The following is an 18602-nucleotide window of genomic DNA, read 5'->3' as shown; positions in this document are numbered from 1 at the left end:
TTTAGGAATTTAATTATCTTTTGAAAACACAAAAATAAAAAAAGAGAAAAAAGAGAAAAAGAAGCAGCAAAACTGCAGCAGCAACTCAGAACTGAAAAGAAGCAAAAGTTTGCTGCCGGGGTTCGAACCCGCGAGCTGCTGCATCACCGAATTTTTCGAATTTTTCATTTTTGCTTCAAATTAAGTTCTTTTTTCAATTAAATGCTCTTTTATTGAATTAAATGCATTTAAATTCAAATTAAATGCCTTTTTGTCTTCAATTTAATTCAAAATTCACTTCATTTCGAGCAAACTCGAGGCCGCTTCAATTTTCCAGTGCAGCCCCCAGGTGTATGTACACCTGCGACTTTGTCTTCTTTTCTTTTTCCCCAAATTGCGTTTTTGAGATTTAAAATCATTTAATTTAATTTATTTAAATTAAATAAATCTGTATTTCCATTCACTTTCAAGTTCTACTTCTTAGCGGGGCTCAAATGCCTTAATTTTGCATTTCTGTTCTTCTAAACTCTGGAAGGTTTTCAAAACCCTCAGGGTCACCGGACCACTGGTCACTCCACTGGTCTGCAGCGGTCTCTAAACCCTAAAAAAGGGTTTAGAGACCCCTGCAAACCACCGAGACCCTGAACCCTTTTCGCTTCGAATCCTTACGCAGAGCCCGTTCAGCAGCTCTTGCTGCTGCTGCTGCTGCTGAACTGCTGCAGTCCAGTGGACCAATGGTCACCCGCAGCAGCAGCACAAAGCAGTAGAGCCTGCTGCTGCTGCTGCTGCTGCAGCTTCAGCTGCTGCGGCGAACTGGCCAGCAGCAGATGCAGCGCCACAAGCTGCTGCACCAACAGCAGCAGCAGCAGCAACAGCAGCAGCAGCAGCAGCAGCAGCAGCAGCAGCAACAGCAGCAGCAAAAGGGCCGTTCCGGGAATTGAACCCGGGACCTCTCGCACCCAAAGCGAGAATCATACCACTAGACTAAACGGCCGCCGCGAGCTCCCTAAACCCTAAACCCTAAACCCTAAACCCTCATCCCTAAACCCTAATTCCTAAACCCTAATCCTCAAACCCTAAACCCTCGCATCAAACTCTGAACCCTGGAGCCTAAGTTGAGCAGTTAGTAATGCCAAGAGTGGCGCTCACTGCAGCAGGAGCAGAGTTACTACAAACCCTAAACCCTAAACCCTAAACCCTAAACCCTCGACTAAACCCTCATCCTCTCAATAAGATTAGACAAGATGAAAATTGAAAGTTCAATTTCAAAGTGAAAGAAAAGAGTTCGCAGCAGCTGCGATCCAGACTAGGCTTAGCTTGCTGCTGCTGCTGCTGCACTGCAGCAGCAGCTGCTGCTGCCGCTGCTGCTGCAGATAGTAAACGGTAGCAGCAGAAGCAACAGCAGCAGCAGCAGCAACTGCTGCTCCTACTGCTGCTGCAGGTAGTAGACGGGCAGCTGCTGGCTGATCCCCTTCCAGTGACTCGCTGGACTCAAACCCTAAACCCTAAACCCTAAACCCTAAACCCTAAACCCCAAGAGGGTTTCGCGCTTTACGCGGTGACCTTGAGCAAGAACTCCTGCAGCAGCTCACGCCGCAGCCAGCAACAAAAGCCAACAACTCGGAACTAGGGTTTAGGGTTTAAGGGTTTCGGGTTTTCTTAGGGTTTAGGGTTTAGGGTTTAGGGTTTAGGGTTTAGGGTTTAGGGTTTACTTTTAGCTGCTTCATTGCCCGGCCTCTGTGGGAGACGCTGCTCTTCTCTTCCGTCGTCATTTCCCCGAAAGTCTTTTTGGAACTTTTCTCTTCAAAGATGCAGTCCCTGCACAAAACCCTAAACCCTAAACCCTAAACCCTAAACCCTAAACCCTAAACCCTAAATCCGGTGCTCGCTCCGGGCACTCCCGCGGTCGAGGGGAGGCAGCCCCGGCAAACAAAGCCATCCACTTCACCCTAAACCCTAAACCCTAATTCTAAACCTTAAACCCTAAACCCTAAACCCTAATTCCAAACCTTAAACCCTAAACCCTAAACCCTAAACTCTTAGGGCTTATTCGCAGAGCAGCCTCCGCTCACCAGCCAAATGTTGTCTTCCCTCGCGGCTCTACCACTGACCCCTGCAGCAGCAGCAGCAGCAGCAACAGCAGCAGCAGCAGCAGCAACAGCAGCAGCAGCAGCAGCAACAGCAGCAGCAAGCTTCAAAGCGTTATCGCGTTCTTTTGGAGGCTGTGGCCACTACGCGCGGGCCCTCTGCTGGACGCCTAGGGTTTAGGGTTTAGGGTTTAGGGTTTAGGGTTTAGGGTTTACGTCACAGCGGCCCTCGAAAAGATGCAAAGCGCCGCTTGAGTCTGCAATGCAGATGCTGGTCAGGGCGTACGCAGTTTTGTCCTGCAAAGCCAAAACAAGGGTTTAGGGTTTAGGGTTTAGGGTTTAGGGTTTAGGGTTTGCGGCTCGCTGCAGCAAGGCCTACCTCAAACCCCGCAAGAAGCTTGGGGAGACCAGCAGCCCCCAAGTTCTTCAAAAACCATTTGCTGCAGCACCACAAGCAGCAGCAGCAGCAGCAATAAGTGCAGCAGCAGCAGCAGCAGCAGCAGCAATGAGAGCAGCAGCAGCAGCAGCAATGAGAGCAGCAGCAGCTGCAGCAGCTGCCTCTGCAACGTCCCTGCGTCATGACTTTGCTGCTGCTCCATCTGCTTCGTAAACCCTAAACCCTCGACCCTAGACCCTAAACCCTAAACCCTAAACCCTAAACCCTAAACCCTAGAACTGACACATAAGGGCCTGGAAGGCCTCCAAGGGCGTTGAAGCAGAGCGCGGTGTCCTCCGTAAACACAAATTCCGGCAGTTTGCTGCTGCTGCTGCTGCTGCTGCTGCTGTCGCTGCTGCTGCTGCTGCTGCTGCTGTCGCTGCTGCTGCTGCTGCTGCTGCTGCGGTGCTGGGCAAGAGCCGCCCGGCATTTGGCCTTCGAAATTTCTGCTGTCTCCCCCTGGATCTCCGGCACTGTGCAGAAACCCTAAACCCTAAACCCTAAACCCTAAACCCTAAACCCTAGACCCTAAACCCTAAACCCTAGACCCTATTCGAGGGTTTTGGGGACCCGCTGGGGCCGTCACCGCAGCAAATATTTACGGCTCGGGACCTACACACTCGAGCCTCCATAATAAACGTTCCTAGGGTTTAGGGTTTAGGGTTTAGTGTTTAGGGTTCCGGGAGTGGATTTTAGGGTTTAGGGTTTAGGGTTTAGGGTTTAGGGTTTAGGGTTTACGAACAGTCAACATCGAGTGCGCGGAACTCCACAGGAACTCCTTCCATAAGTTTTTGGACTTCTTTTAATTTGTTTTGGTTTCCAGTGCAGAAGAAAACCACTGCTCGCGCCATTTTGCAAACCCTAAACCCTAAACCCTAAACCCTAAACCCTAAACCCTAAACCCTAGAAGGACCCGGACTCGTGGCAGGCCGCGGGGGCCGCAGACACGGAGGCTGGCTAGTGCAGACAAGGCTCGCGCACCTAAACCCTAAACCCTAAACCCTAAACCCTAGGCCCCAAACCCTAAACCCTAGGCGCTAAACCCTAAACCCTAAACGCGAAGAAGGCCCTTTTTCGGCAGTGGCGCCGCAGCCCCGGCGCATGCGGGAAGCAGCGCGCCCTAGCTGCAAGCCCTAAACCCTAAACCCTAAACCCTAAACCCTAAACCCTAAACCCTAATGAGTTTTTTCAGTTTTTGCTCAAAAGAAATTGCCAGTAAAAGAGGTGCAGTCGGCGGTTGCGGTGGCTGTCAGGGAGGCGCGGCCGCTTTGAGACGCGGCGAGGGTTTAGGGTTTAGGGTTTAGGGTTTAGGGTTTAGGGTTTAGGGTTTAGGGTTTGGGGGCAGAGCGACTGCGCGAAGTCACCTTGCGATGCTCTGAGCCTTCTTCAGCCTTTTGCTGCTTCCGCAGCGCCGCTGCTGCCGCTGCCGAGCAGCCGCAGCAGCAGCAGCAGCAGCAGCAGCAGCAGCAGCAGCAGCAGGAGAATGGCTTCGGGATGGTTTAAGCAGCAGCTGCTGCCGCTGCTGCTGCAGCGCTGGGGGCCCCTGCGGGGCCGCAGCACGGCCGTGTTTTTGTGGGGCGCGGGGTGTACGTACACCTGGATGGGGGGCTCGAACCCGGTGTCTTTGCTGCCGCTTTGCTGCTGCTGCTGCTACGACGGTGCTGCGCTGCTGCTGCCGCCGCTGCGGCAGCGCCGCTGCCTCTTCTATTTGAAAGTTGCTGCTGCAGCAGACAAGCTGCATCTCCAGAGTCCCCTCTTGAACCACTATTTGCTGCTGCGCATCTGCAGCCACCTGCAGCAGCAGCTGCTGCAGCAGCAGCTGCCGCCCGCTGCAGCAGCAGCGCCGGGCGCCAGCAGCAGCAAGAAGCAGCCCGCCCCCAGGAACTACAGCAGCAGCAGAAGCTACAGCAGCAGCAGCAGCAGCAGCAGGGCTGCTGCTGCTGCTGCGCTGAGAGAGCGAGCAGCAAACACGCCGCTGCCGGCAGTTGTGGGGCGGCTGCAGCAGCTGCTGCTGCAGCTGGACCGCCGCAGCAGCAGCAACCGGCTCTTGTGGGAATGCTATGCTGCTGTGGCTCCCACGCTGCTGCTGCTGCTGCAGCCGCAGCAGCTGCTGCTGCAGGACTTAGCAGCAGCAGACTTCCAGCAGCTGACGCCGCAGCAGCAAACTGCCTACAGCGTCCGAAGCCTGCTGGCCCGCCGCGAGGCCGGCGCCCCGCTGCAGCAGCAGCAGCAGCAGCAGCAGCAGCTGGCGGAGCTGCACGAGCAGCCGCTGCAGCTGCTGCAGCTGCAGCACGACGAGCTGCTGCTGCAGCTCGTCTTCCTGCTGCTGCTGACTTCGCAGCGGCTGCTGCACTGGCAGCAGCATGCTGCTTATGATAAGCAGCAGCCCCCCTTTCGCCGCCCGGGGGTGGTGTCTCCAGCAGCAGCAGCAGCAGCAGCAGCAGGTCCTGCTGCTGCTGCTGCTGCTGCTCGGCCGGGTGCGGCGGCTGCTGCTGCTGCGGGGGGCGCGGGGCTCCGGACTGCAGCAGCAGACGCACCAGCTGCTGGCTGGCAGCAGCTGCTGCTTCCTGCTGCTGCTGCTGCTGCATGCAGCAGCGCAGCAGCAAGGGGCTGGCGCTGGCTGATGGAGAGCCTTCAGGAAGCAGCAGAGGCGACAGCAGCAGCTGCTGCTGCTGCTGCTTCCTCCACGCTGCTGCAGCTGTCGCCTGCAGCAAGACTTGCTGCTGCTGCTGGCGCTGAGCCCCAGGGCTGGCTGGAGGTTCCTGCTGCTGTTGCAGTGTTTTTTGCTGCTCCGCTGCTGTCGGACACGGGAGTTGCTGCAGCAGCAGCAGCAACAGCAAGTTCTCTCGGCGGCCCTGCTGCTGCTGCTGCTGCTGACGGCAGCCGCGGCGTGCTGCAGCTGCTGCAGCTCAGGGTCCAGCGGCAGCAGCAGCAGCACCCCAGCCTCGTGCTGCTGGAGACTCCAGAAGCTGCTGCTGCTGCTGTTGCTGCTGCGTGGGCGCAGCTGCAGCAGAGCAGCATCGGGCACCGCCTGCGGCGCATGCTGTGGACGAACGCCAGCAGCAGCAGCAAGTGCAGCAGCAGCAGCAGCAGCAGCAGCAGCAGCAGCAGCGCGGCCATTGATGAGGCGCGCTGCAGGGTGGGGGCTCTTGCTGCAGCAATAAGATCCATGGTGGAAAGTTTAAACGAAAAAGGCTGCTGCTTGCATGCGCTTTCACTGCAGCAGCAGCAGCGGCTGACTTTGCTGCAGCAGCAGGCGCTGCAGCGGCAGCAGCAGCAGCTCGCCGAAGCAGCTAACGCTGCTGTACGTACACCCCACCGCCTGCACAACTTCAGCCACAACTATGATGACTTGACGAACCACTGGTCACGCGCAGCAGCAGCAGCAGCAGCAGCGGGGCTTGCTGCTGTTGCGCTGCTGCTGGCAGCAGCAAACTGCAGCAGCGCAGCAGAAGGCCCTGCTGCAGCAGCAGGAAACTTCGCAAGGCTGCTGCTGCGCTGCACGGGGCTCCCGTGGCTGTGGCGGTGGATCTGGTACGACAGCAGCAGCAGCAGCAGCAGCAGCAGCAGCAGCAGCAACTGCAGCGGGGATCTGATGAGGGACTTCCAGCAGCGCCTGCAGCAGGACCCTGCAGCAGCTGCAGCAGCAGCAGCAGCAGCAGCAGGACACTACCAGCAGCAGCAGCAGCAGAACTTTTGTTCGGATTTTGATGCCGGGATGTCTGCGCTTTTCATGGCGCTGGCGAGAGAGAAAAGCGCTGCTGCTGCTGCTGCTGCTGCTGCTGCTGCGGGGCCCTATGGGTGGCAGCAGCAGCTGTATCCTGCTGCTGCTGTGCCCCTGCAGCAAACTGCTGCTGCCTTTGAAGCAGCAGCTGCTGGCTCAGCTGCTGCTCCCCGATTTGTGTAGGCGGCAGCAAAGGCTGCCGGCTAGCCTGCTGCAGCAAATGCTGCTGCTGCTGCTGCTGCTGCAGTTGTTGCTGCAGCTGCAGCGCCAACTGCAGCGCTAGTTTGTGCTGCTGCTGCTGCAGTTGTTGCTGCAGCTGCAGCGCCAACTGCAGCGCTAGTTTGTGCTGCTGCTGCTGCAGCTGCTGCTGCAGTTGTTGCTGCAGCTGCAGCGCCAACTGCAGCGCTAGTTTGTGCTGCTGCTGCTGCAGCAGCAGCACGGAGGTCTGGTCGCTTCGTAATGACTTTAGTGCTATACCTGCAGCGCAGCAGCCGCCAGCAGCAGCAGCCGCAGCAGCAGCAGCAGCTGCTGCTGCTGCTGCTGCAGCTATTTTTGCTGCTGCTGCTGCTGCTGCAACGAGCAGCGCAGCGTGGAGAGGGAAGCGTGCTGCTGGTAGAACAGCGCCGTTTGTAGCTAAACCGCAAACCCTAAACCCTAAACCCTAGGGCTGCAAACCCTAAACCCTAGGGCTGCAAACCCTAAACCCTAAACCCTAAACCCTCGCGGGTTAGGGCCAATTGCTGTCTTTTGTTTCCGCGGCTCAAAAACGAAAAAGAAATAAAAGAGGAGTTTGAAATTATTTTAAATCTAATTTAATTTAATTTAAATTAGATTTAAATTAAATTTAATTTAAATTTAAATTAAATTTAAATTTGATTTAAATTAAATTTAAATCTAAATTAAATTTAAATTAAATTTAAATTAGAATCAAAAAGGAAACAAAAAGAGACAAAGAGAGAAAAACTGAACAGCAACTTCCTCATGAAGTTTTTTATTTTTTATTTTTATTTTTATTTTTAATTCTTTTCGCATTTATTTATTTTATTTCCTTTTATTTGTTTTTATTTCTTTCTATTTACTTTTATCTTCATTTATTTTTATTTTTATTTTATTTATTTTATTATTTTTGCTTGTCTCCATTCACTTTTATTCATTTTATTTATTTTCATTAAATTCTATTTTATTTGATTTTTATTTTTTACTTTTTTAATATTTTGAATTTATTTCTTTTAAGCTTTCCATTTAATTTTTTTTCAATTTTTACTTTTCTATTTTCTGTTTTTATTTACCCTCTGCATTTTTACTTTCATTTTAATTTTGACTTTTTATTTTTAATTTTATTTTTGTTTCCGAATTTATTTTTTCTGTTTTTATTTTTGTTTTCATTTCTTTTATGTGTCAGTATTTATGTTTATGTCTTTTTATTTGTTTCTACTTTTTATTTTCAATTTATTTTTCTTGGTTTTTATTTTTATTTATTTTCTTATTTTTGTCTTTAATTTTTATTTTGTTTTTATGAATTAATTTGAGGTGTTGGAATGCAAATGGGAGAAAAGAAATTAAAAGGAAATTAAAAAGAAATTAAAAAGAAATTAAAAAGAAATTAAAAGAAATAAAAGAAGTTAAAAAGAAATTAAAAAGAAATTAAAAGAAATAAAAGAAGTTAAAAAGAAATTAAAAATGACAAAAACAGAAAAGGAGAGCAGCAGCAAAAGAAAGACAAGGAGAGCAGCAAAAGTGACACAAAACAGCAGCAGAAGCAGCAGCAAAAAGAAGCAGCAGCAAAACAAGCAGCAGCAAAAAGAAGCAGCAGCAAAAAGAAGCAGCAGCAAAAAGAAGCAGCAGCAAAGGGAAGCAGCAAAAGACTAAAGGAAGCAATGTAGTTAACAAGAGAGGCGAAAACTAGAAAGAAAAAGAAATTGTTGTTGCAGCAGCAGCAGCCGCTGCTGCTGCTGCTGCTGCTGCTGCTGTCCGTCAATGCGTAATACAAATGCGGTAATGCTACGTTTGCTGCTGCAGCAGCAGCAACGGCAGCAGCAGGCAGCATTGGCGTTGCCCTACGTTGGCTAAGGTTGTGCTGCTGCGGCACCAGCAGCAGCACCAGCAGCAGCAGCAGCAGCTGCTGCTGCTGCTTGTTGCTTCATCTTCCGTAATATGTTGACAAAGCCGTTCATGCGGCTGCAGAGCACAGCAGCAGCAGCAGCAGCAGCAGCAGCAGCAGCAAAGGTAAGTGTAGTTAGGCCAGCAGCGGCAGCAGCAGCCGTACTGCGGGAGGCAAATGCAGCAGCAGCAGCAGCAGCAGCAAAAGCAAAGTGGCGGCAGCAGCAGCAACAGCAGCAGCACCACCAGTGGCAAACGACACCGCAGCGGAAACAGCAACAGCAAGAACAGCAGCAAGTGTGCTGGGGGTGCAGCAGCAGCAGCAGCAGCAGCAGCAGCAGCAGCAGCAAGGGCAGCAGTTCCAGGCACCACACTCCTAGCAACAACGGCGGCAGCTACACACGCAGCAGCAGCAGCCATGACAATCAAAGCAAGCACAGCAGCAGCAGCAGCAGAAAGCGCAGCAGCAGCAGCAGCAAAAGCAGCAGCAGCAGCAGCAGCAAACGCAGCAGCAGCAGCAGCAGCAGCACCTGATTGCAACAAACTGCTGCAGATTGGCTCGCTTCAAAATGTCTGTGGGCAGCGCCAGTACTTCAGACGGCCTGCTGCCGCGCAGGCCCTGCAGCAGCAGCTGCAGCAGACCGGCTGTCAGAGCTGCATCTGCAGCAGCAGCAGCAGCAGCAGCAGCAGCAGCAGCAAGAAGCAAATGGAAACAGCAGCACCAAAGGGGCGCGCAGAACACCACCTGCCGCAGCAGCAGCAGCAGCAGCCAGAGCAGCCCGACAGAGCAGCAACCGCAGCAGCAGCTAGCTACAGCAACAGCAACACCCGCAGCAGCGAACAGCAGCAGCAGCAGCTGCTGCTGCTGCTGCTGCTGCTGCTGCAGCAGTGACGGACTTGATTCGCCTTCATAGAACAGCAGCAGCTCGCCGCTGCTGCTGCGGCGGGGAGTGCAATGTACATACACCTCACTTATGCAGCCCTGCGCATCACAAGACCACTCAGAGGCCTCTGCTGCAGCAGCAGCAGCAGCAGCAACAGCGGCAGCAGCAGCAAGAGCAGAGCCATGCACAACAGCAGTAACAGCAGCAGCAGCAACAGCAGCAGCAGCAGCAGCAGCAGCAGCACCTGGACTTTGTTTGCGGGGGTCCTCAAGCGAGGGTGTAGGCGCTGCGCAGTTGACCCAAGGGCCATCAAGTGCTGCATCCTGTAGCAGCAACAGCAGCAGCAGCAGCAGCAGCAGCAGTAGCAGCAGCAGCAGCAAGTTCAGCAGCAGCAAGTTCAGCAGCAGCAGCGGTAGAGAGCTTGTGCAGCGGCAGCGCGAATAACAGAGCCCCAGGTCTTGAAGCACGAGCAACAGCAGCAGCAGCAGCAGCAGCAGCAGCTGCAGCAACAGCAGCAGCAGCAAAGTTGCTGCTGCTGTTGCTGCTGCTGCTTAAACAAAATCCTGAAAAAAGCCCCTGAAAGCCCACAGAGCCCCTTAGGGGCCCCCAAGACCTTTTTGAGGCCCCGGGGGGCCCCCTGAGGGGCCCCCTGGGGGGCCCCCTGAGGGGCCCCCTGAGGGGCCCCCCAGGACCCCCTGAGGGGCCCCTGGGGGGCCCCAGGGGCCCTTTTAGGGGGCCCCCGCGGCCCTTGCTGGGGGGCCCCTGGGGGCCCCCCAAGGGCCCGCAGGGGCCCCCAGGGGGGCCCCCAGGGGCCCCTTGTGGTTTTGTAAAAGCTGCTGCTGCTGCTGCTGCTGCAGTTACCTGGCTCTTGGGTCTTTAAGAGAAGCTAATTGGTCTATTAATGCAGATAAAGGCCCCGGCACATTCCTGCTGCTGCTGCTGCTGCTGCTGCTGCTGCTGCTGCTGCTGCTGCTGCTGCTGCTGCTGAGAAGGGGCGAGGATTCGCCTCGAGGAAACGGCCGAGCTAGAAATAAGGGGGGCCCGGAGATGAGCTGCTGCTGCTGCTGCACGTGCTGCTGCTGCTGCTGCTGCTGCTGCTGAAGCCTCTGCTGCTGCTGCTGCATGCGCTGTGGCCCGTGGGGCAGTGCGTGCGGGACTGCGGGGAGCCCCAGCAGCGGCCTGCTGCAGCGTCTAAATGCAGCTCCGCGCTGCAGCAGCAGCAGCAGCAGCAGCAGCAGCAGCGGCAGCAGCAGCAAATTGCAAGTTGGGCGCCTCATGTGTCCCGAGATCTAACTGCAACTGCTGCGGAAGCCCGCGTCTTCTACCTGCTGCTGCAGCCATAAGTAGCAGCAGAAGCTGCTGCTGCAGTTTGCTGCTGCTGCTGCTCTTGCTGCTGCTGCTGCTGCTGCTGCGGTGACCTGGGGCCCCAGGCTGCCAAGACAACCCGGGGGGCCCCCGCCCCCAAAGGGTCTTTCTTTGTTTAAAAAGAATTAAAATAAAACAAAATAAATACAAATTTAATTCAATAAAGTTTATTTCCAACAAAAACCGAAAGTCCAGCCCACAAGGGGAGGGTCTACTTCAAGGGGGGCCCCCCGGGGGGCCCCTGGCTGCAGGGGGCCCCCCGGGGGCCCCCAGGGGCCCCCACACTCAGGGGCCCCCAGGGGCCCCCCAGGGGCCCCACAGGGGCCCCACAGGGGCCCCACAGGGGCCCCAATGAAGATTATTTTGTCTTTTATATTTTTATATTTTTATATTTTTATATTTTTGTTTAGAAGGGCCGGCTGGGAGTCTGTGGGGTGCTGCTGTTGCTGCTGCAGTTGCTGCTGCAGTTGCTGCTGCAGCTGACGCTGCAGGTGCTGCCGCTGCGTTGCTGCTGCTGCTGCTGCTGCTGCTGCTGCTGCTGTTGCTGCAGCAGCGAGCCTGAAGCTCCTGCGGCTACTGCTGCTGCTTCTGCTGCTGCAGCAGCGGGCCTGCTGCTGCTCTCGCTGCTGTCGCTGCTGCTGCAGCTGCAGCAGAAGCTGTTGCTGCTGCTGCGAATTATTTCTTTTGCATGCCAGCAGCTTTTAATAAATTTAATTTTCATTTTTTGAATTAAAAGACTTATTCATTCAAAGCATTAAATAGTTAAATAAATAAAACAATTCAAACAAAAGTTCCTTTTTTAATTTTTAATTCTAGCTGTTCTTGCGGCGCTGCCCGTCTTTTTCTCTGCTGCTGCTGCTTCTTTGCTGCTGCTGCTTCTTTGCTGCTGCTGCTTCTCTGCTGCTGCTGCGTCTTTGCTGCTGCTGCTTCTCTGCTGCTGCTGCGTCTTTGCTGCTGCTGCTTCTTTGCTGCAGCTGTCTCTTTGCTGCAGCAGCTTTTTTGCTGCAGCTGCTTCTTTGCTGCTGCTGCTTCTTTGCTGCTGCTGCTTCTCTGCTGCTGCTGCTTCTCTGCTGCTGCTGCTTCTCTGCTGCTGCTTCTCTGCTGCTGCTGCTCCTTTGCTGCTGCTGCTTCTTTGCTGCTACTGCTTGTTTGTTGCTGCTGCTTCATTGCTGCTGCTGCTTCTTTGCTGTAGCTTTTGTTTTTGAATGAAAATAACTTTATTTAAAATTGAAAACTTTCAATTTAAAAAATCAAACTGAAAAATTTGAAATTTCCAAATTTGGAAGTCCACTGAAATCAAAATAGAAAGAGTTTCAAATTTTAATTTTAAAAAATAAAATAAAAAGAATTTTATTTTCCAGAAGTTCAAAATTAAAATAAATTAAAAAAGAAAAACTTTTAGCTCTTTTCCAGTTTTTCCAAGTTAATGGAGTTAACCGAATTTGCCAAAACTGTTTCAAAATTAAGACTTTTAACTTTTAATTTTTATTTTGTTTTTCAAATAATTAAATAAATAATTTCCAACTTATTTTTTTCTTTCAAATAATTCAATAAATAATTTCCAACTTTTACTTTTCTCTTAAAATAATTCAAAACTCTTCACAAGTATTTCCACTTGCAAAAATGCGTCCCCCAACTCTACGCATTTCTGTGCATTTGCTGCTGGAGTCTACGCTGCCCAAACCCTAAACCCTAAACCCTAAACCCTAAACCCTAAACCCTAAACCCTAGCCACTTCATATTTGCAGGGGAAAGCTTGGGGGGGCTCCCACAGCACCGTAGCTCAGTGGGAGAGTGGGGGGCTCATAACCCCCAGGTCCATGGATCGAAACCATGCGGTGCTACTTTTGATTATATTTTTTAAATTAAAAAATTAATTTTAATTTATTAATTCTACAAACAAATTAAAATGCTTTTACTGAGTTTAAACAGCTGAAGAACGCGCCGTCGCCGCGGATCCGGGCTTCCCGGGCACTTCAAAAGACTCTGGAAAACTTTTTTTTGAACTCCAATTAATGGAGAATAATATTAAAAAGCAATTATTATTACAATTTTAAATTAAAATATTCAAATCTGGCTTTTTTGGCCTCCGAAAATATCCTTTTTTGCCGCGAAATGTTCAAAATCTGTTCAAGTCAGTTGGCTATTTAGCTCAGGGTAAACTTGAATGGGCTGCTGCTGCTTCTCTGTTTCTTGCTTTTATCTGAACTGTTTTTATTTTTATTTATTTGAAATTCTTTTTTTGATTCTTTAAAGTGTTTTGCTGCAGGCTGGCGCATGCAAATGGCTCGAGAATGCCAGTGAATTAAATGAAGATAAATTGCAGTAAAAAGCAGCAACTTGAAATTAAAGTTTTTGCAATTCTACAGAAATTGCGGCTGTCTTCAAAGAAAAGTTCACTTTAAATGTTCTTATCCCACTTTAAAAACTTCCCCGCAAGTTTTATATCTCAAGAGTTGCTGCATTTGAAAGTATGAAGTCTTTTAAAGGCTGCCAACTTTTGTTGCTTTTACTTCATTTACTTTCATTCTTATTTTCTTCCACTGTTTTGTCTTTAAAAAAATATCTCTTTAATTTAATTCTTTTATTATCTTTGCTGCATCTTTTGCTTAAAGCCTTTTTAGCGAACTTCAACAGCAACACCATTTCCTTAACTTTTGGACTTGGGAAAAAAAAGGTACTTTTGCTTCGGAGTTTGACTCCGAAGCAAAAGTGCTTTTTTTTCCCAAGTCCTCAAAATGCAGAAAACATTATTAATAACTCGAAGGCCAGTTTTACCAAAAAAGTAAAACTTGGATAAAATCTTTTCAAACTTTCAAAAAAGCTTTTCTCTTGGGATACTTTTCCACTCCGTCAACCCCGAAAATCCACTTATGTTCTTAAACGTTAATGAAACATTTCGGACTTCTCCTTAAAACACAACTCAGCATAAAGAAAAGGACTTTTATTGCAAAAAGAACTTCTTTGAATTAAAACAAGAACTGAAGAGTGTGGCTTAACACCATTTGTTTAAATGAACTCTCATGGCCGTTTAGTCTAGTGGTATGATTCTCGCTTTGGGTGCGAGAGGTCCCGGGTTCAATTCCCGGAACGGCCCTTTTTGAAAACAGTTTTGTTGTTTGATTTAATTTGTTGTTTCAGCTTCATTACAAGTCTTTTGCTGTCCTTTCTTTTCAGTTGATTGGCGCAGCAAGCGCGCGAAAGCTTAAGTGCTGCTGAAGCTGCTGCTGCTGCTGCTGCTGCTGCTGCTGCTGCAGTCCTGGAAAGCCAGTAAATTATATCCGGGTGTGCCAGGGGCAGACCAGATGGCGCTTTTGCAGCATTTCTTGCTGCTAAAACAATTAGCACTTTCTTTATTTCAGCAGCACATCAAGAGCTGGTGGCTCTTGCTGCGGCTTGCTATATCTTGTGCTTTTCAAAATGCTTTTCTCTAAAGAAATCCGTTTTTCCGAGCATTTCTTGATCCAATTCAATCCTTCTTTGCTTTTTTTTCTTTGCTAGATTTTTGGAGCAGTTTGCTGCTGCGCAACATGCCGGTTTTTCCTTTCACTCCTAACTGCTGCATGTTTGCTGCTTGCTGCTTGTAGTTTGCTGCTATCAATTTGCTGCATCTGCAGCCCCCGAGGGAGTCTACTGAGAATTCACAAGAAGTAAAACAACACAATCTTCTAAAATTTAAATTAAATGCTTTTGCGAGAAAGCCTACGGGCTGGCTACGCTTAGCCAAATCAAATGAGAGCTGCGAATCTCCGACTTCGCTTTTTTTTCTGTGACTGCCGAGTGAAATGTCTCGCCAAAATGGAAATAAAAATCTTTCTTCTAGGCATTTTATAAGTAGTACAAATACTTCTGGGAGTGCCTTTTATGGGTGCTATATTTGGGACTTCTTAAACATTTCTATTGGGCTGGTCAAGTGCCCGAAACCCAAAGATAACCAACTAGAAGGCCAGTGCAGCGCGTAAATCTAAAAGCATAACTTTTCACATTTTGTAAACAACAGACAGGCATATTTTATCCTGAAGGAGGTTTATTCTTAGGAAAGAGCTACGAAATTAGCAAGTGCGTAGAAGGTAAACTTTAATAAAATGCCTTTTGTACAAGTTTGATTCATGGCCAGTAAGTCGAGCATTAAGGACCAAAATCCTACCCAAAATTGGTACCTTTCTTTCTGTCTTTCGTTGCTTGGGGCCAGCAGGCTCCATGGCCTAATATATCAGCTCCTTAGGAATTCAAAACCACCACCTTTTAAAGCAGAGCATGTTGGAAAGACAACTGTGGAGGCTGGCCTTTGAAGTCAGGCCACTCACATGAAGTCTTCGGCGAATTCCAATTGTCTTTTTATCAAAGCAGTCGAAGTTCTAATTCCCGTTTATTCCCCGTGTCTTCACTACGGACAAGGATCTTCTCCTTCACCTCAACTATTCTTTTCTTAACTCTTTGGTGCCTCGTGGCTTTCCCATTTTTATCTGGGCTTAAAGGACTTGTCCCTGAGTTATTGCCCCTGCAGTGCAGCTGCACTTTCTGAAGAATATTCTCCACTGATTCTCAATCTTATTTGAAGGCTGCGGGTTGGTGAAATGGACTTCAGAATTTTTCTTTCTACTGGCCCTTCGTCCTAACGGCCGCTACACTTACCTCAATTTTCAGCAATTAAAACTTCCTAAAAGGACATTTTCTGAAATATCGTTCCCGAAATTCAGCGACTGAAAGCCCTAAAATGGCATTCTTTCGGAAGATCGGCAACAAGATCCAGCGATTAAAACCCCTTAAAAGGACTTTTTCTGGACTATCGCAATCAAATTTCAACAATAGCCCTAAAAGGATTCTTCTGGAATACCATGGAGGTATTTGTTTACAGCGGCGAATGCGCTGCAGCCCAAATGTCCACAGCGCCCAGCTTTGCATGCAACGAGACCATCTGCAGACTCGTTTCAAGCCTGCCTTGTAGCTTTTTGGTTTAATTTGAGTTGAAAGGCCTTTTTAATTTTATTTTTCTCCGCATTTCAAAGCCATTTCACCTGCCGTAGGCTGCCGGCGTCGCGGCCTTGAGGGCCGGCAACTTCCCCCTCGTGGACAATTCCAAACAGCCCGCCTGTGCAGCACAAAAGCAGCAACTTGTAGTTTTTTTTGCGATAGTTCAAATAGCCCCTTTCGGCGTGGCTTGCACCCGCATGCTGTGCTGCTTTTGAACTTTTTCATTTCCCCAGCCTCTCTTCGGGGCCCCGTCACCCCGGAAGTAGCTGGCAGTATCCAAGCTGCGCGGCCAAGCTTCGGCTTTGCAGCAGGCTCGTTGCTGCAGCAGTAATTTCAGCAGTACCTCCTGCAGCAGAAGCTGCAACAGCAGCTCCAGGAGCAGCAGCAGCTGCTGCTGCTATTCCCGCGGGGGCTTGAATCACCCAGCAGCTTGATGCCTCCACAGCCGCGTCAGAAGCTATCACGGCTATGCCAGTCTTTTTATCGGGAATGCCACAAGTAGCTCCCTGTGGCTTTCTGCAGCCTTTGAGCAGCGCAGCAAAGGGGAGTTTCCCGGCAGCTGCTGCTGCGGGAGCAGCAGCTGATGAGCTAGGGTTTAGGGTTTCCGCATGACAAGAAGCTCGGTGGCACAAACACACCAACTAGCTGCTGCTGCTGCACAAATGTGAAAAATGCTGAGACCTTTTGTGTCTCAAGCCTGCTCGAACCAGCCTGCTGTTGTCCAGTTCAATTCAATTTAATTCAACACTTTCTCAAAAAAAACGGCGAAAGGACCCTGCAAAGAAAGCACCGAACTTAATTCAGTACTTTCTTCAAAAACCAGACAAAAAGATCCAATGACTTGGGACAAAATAATCCTTAAACAAATATAAAAAAATATTTAAATGGCAAAGTCACTTTGGAGCGAATGCCCACAGACGGAGCCCCGAGGCATCTGCTGCCCCCTGTGTGAGGCGGAGCTTAAAAGTCTTTTGTTTGGCTTTTTGAAAAGCCAGAAAATTTTATTTTTCCTGATTTCTGTTTTGCCCTTTTAAACTCTTTTTATTCTTCTAGAGCTGGATTAAAAGCACCGCTCAAAATAACCAGCTTCAGGAACTGCAGCAAGAGCCAGCTCGGCCAAGTAGCCGCGCCTGCAGCAGCTGCCTTCAGCCAATTTGCTTCCGCAGCTGCTGCAGCTGCTGCAGCTGCTGCAGCTACTGCAGCTGCTGCAGCTGCTGCTCTCTGCTGCTCAGCTTCGCAGCTTGCTAAAAGAAGCTTTGCAGCTGCTTCTCCACCGCAGCAGGCCCCAGCCAGCCTCTGTGGGCAGAATGCATGCAAGAGTTTTCCTGTTAATGTTTAAATTCAAGGGTTTAGGGTTATGACGCGGTGGGTTTGTTTATCCCCGACAAGAAACCCTGTCAACGCCTAGGGTTTAGGGTTTAGGGTTTAGGGTTACGGCGCGGTGGCTTTGTTTCTCCGCGGCAACAGATGCTCTAACAACGCCTGGGGTTTAGGGTTTAGGGTTATGACCCCACGGGTTTGATTCTCCCCGACAAGAACTATCCCGTCAACGGTTAGGGTTTAGGGTTTAGGGTTTGCTGTTTTGTTTTCGGAAGTCTAGAGTTTTATTTTTTGGCACTTAAAGTCCAAGTTTCTGTCACTTTTAGGCAAAGTAAAAAGGCGCCTCTTTGGCTTATTTGCTTCTTCCTTTGGGGCTCCGAAGCAGCAGCAAAGCCAAACTCTGAGAGTTGCTGCCCAGAGAATGCCCTCAGCAGCAGCAGCAGCTGCTGCTGCTGCTGCTGCTGCTGCGCTGCGCTGCTGCTCGCGGGGGCTTTTTTTGGAGGACTTTCAGAGCTTTTTGGAATAAAAAAGAACGCTTTTGGTCTCGCTAGGAAGCCCTGGCCGCCAGCTTTGCTGCCTCGTGGAATATTTCGCTTAAAGAGCAGCAGCAGCAAAAGAAAAAGGCCAATATCAGCACAAGTCCCAAGTGCAGCAGGAACTAACAAGCAAGCCAGCAACTCTCCGGGGGCCCCGGGGCACCCTATTTGCTGCCAGCTGGCAGCAGCAGCAGCAGCAGCAGCAGCAGCAGCAGCAGCAGAAGCAGCAGAGGAAAGGGTTTAGGCGAGTGCAGCAAAGGCTTGGCAGCAGCAGATTTGTGTCAGCAGCAAACTGGAAGCAAAACGCTGCTGCTGGGGGTTGGCTCTTAACTATGGGCGGCGCTGCATGCGGCGTCTGCGCGGGGGAGGCCCTGGGGCATTTTTGGGGAGAAAAAAAAGAATTAAATGAATTATTTTGTTAAAATATCTTCTTTTGGGGCTTTATAGCGAGAAAATTTGGAGAAAAAGGCCTCGCTTCGTTCTGCTGCAGCAGCAGCCAGCGTTGTCTGCATGCGAGGCCTCGGCATGGGGCTGCTGCTGCTGCTGCTGCTGCTGCAGCAAACAGAATCCCTTTCTGCTGGAATATAATACGCTTTTCTGCAGCTCCCCCTCTTTTGGCGGCCACAGTCCGGCCCTAACTCTCCCACCTTATCCTCTGCATGCAGCATCTGCAGCAGCAGCAGCAGCAGGAGAGGCGACTGCAGCAGCAGCAAAGACCCTGAACAGCAGCTGCAGCAAAAATACCTTCAGCAAAGGCCTAGGAAGCCCCACACTGATTGCCGCTGCGGGCGTCTGCTCCCATTGCCCAGCGAAACAGCAGCGGCAGCAACAACAACAGCAGCAGCAGCAACAACACCAGCAGCAGCCGCTGCAGCAGCAGCAGCAGCAGCAGCAGCAAGGAGGGCCTCAAATGCGGCTTTCCTAGGCTTCATAATGAGTGGTTGCCGGCCCGGCAAACCCTTACATTAGATTGGCCTCTAGAAGCAGCAGCAACAGCTACTTGTGCTGCGGCAGCAGACGCAGAGCCCGCCGCTGCAGCAGCAGCTGCAGCAGCAGCAGCAGCAGCCGCAGCAGCAGCAGCAGCAACATGATGAAAGACGACGCCAGAGACCTCGATCTGCTGCACTCCAAGGTGCGCAGTCTGCGGGATAAGCTGCAGGCCCGCGCTGCGCGCACCACGCCCAGCAGCAGCAGCAG

The 18602-nt window shown here is 50.5% G+C and overlaps 4 protein-coding genes across 4 annotated transcripts in view; 3 read left to right on the top strand and 1 right to left on the bottom strand.

The window, feature by feature from the left end:
* Positions 1-1405: 1405 nt before the first annotated feature.
* Positions 1406-2932, bottom strand: ENH_00019740 (inosine triphosphate pyrophosphatase, putative; the record flags this gene model as incomplete). Its single annotated transcript, XM_013579398.1, has 5 exons — positions 1406-1477; positions 1692-1797; positions 2052-2092; positions 2283-2363; positions 2735-2932. 5 exons carry the CDS (start codon positions 2930-2932, stop codon positions 1406-1408), a joined length of 498 nt encoding a protein of 165 aa, XP_013434852.1.
* A 2193-nt stretch (positions 2933-5125) lies between these two features.
* On the top strand, positions 5126-6409 carry ENH_00019730 (hypothetical protein, conserved; the record flags this gene model as incomplete). Its single annotated transcript, XM_013579397.1, has 1 exon — positions 5126-6409. The coding sequence occupies one exon, from the start codon at positions 5126-5128 to the stop codon at positions 6407-6409; it is 1284 nt and encodes a 427-aa protein (XP_013434851.1).
* A 2095-nt stretch (positions 6410-8504) lies between these two features.
* On the top strand, positions 8505-9218 carry ENH_00019720 (hypothetical protein; the record flags this gene model as incomplete). The annotated part of the gene is made up of 1 exon (XM_013579396.1): positions 8505-9218. One exon carries the CDS (start codon positions 8505-8507, stop codon positions 9216-9218), a length of 714 nt encoding a protein of 237 aa, XP_013434850.1.
* A 9277-nt stretch (positions 9219-18495) lies between these two features.
* ENH_00019710 (CAM kinase, CDPK family TgPK1, putative) overlaps positions 18496-18602 on the top strand; it is a gene marked incomplete at both ends in the record, with an annotated part of 1633 nt that continues 1526 nt past the window's right edge. Inside the window, one exon of the mRNA XM_013579395.1 lies at positions 18496-18602. This exon is cut by the window's right edge and continues 685 nt beyond it. Within this exon, the coding sequence (XP_013434849.1) occupies positions 18496-18602 (107 nt within the window).

This window comes from Eimeria necatrix, genomic scaffold (assembly GCF_000499385.1).
Source record: "Eimeria necatrix Houghton genomic scaffold, Enh_scaff166, whole genome shotgun sequence".
NCBI lineage: Eukaryota > Apicomplexa > Conoidasida > Eucoccidiorida > Eimeriidae > Eimeria > Eimeria necatrix.
Note: the sequence above shows the minus strand (reverse complement) of the source record. Positions and strands in the feature narration are given on the sequence as shown.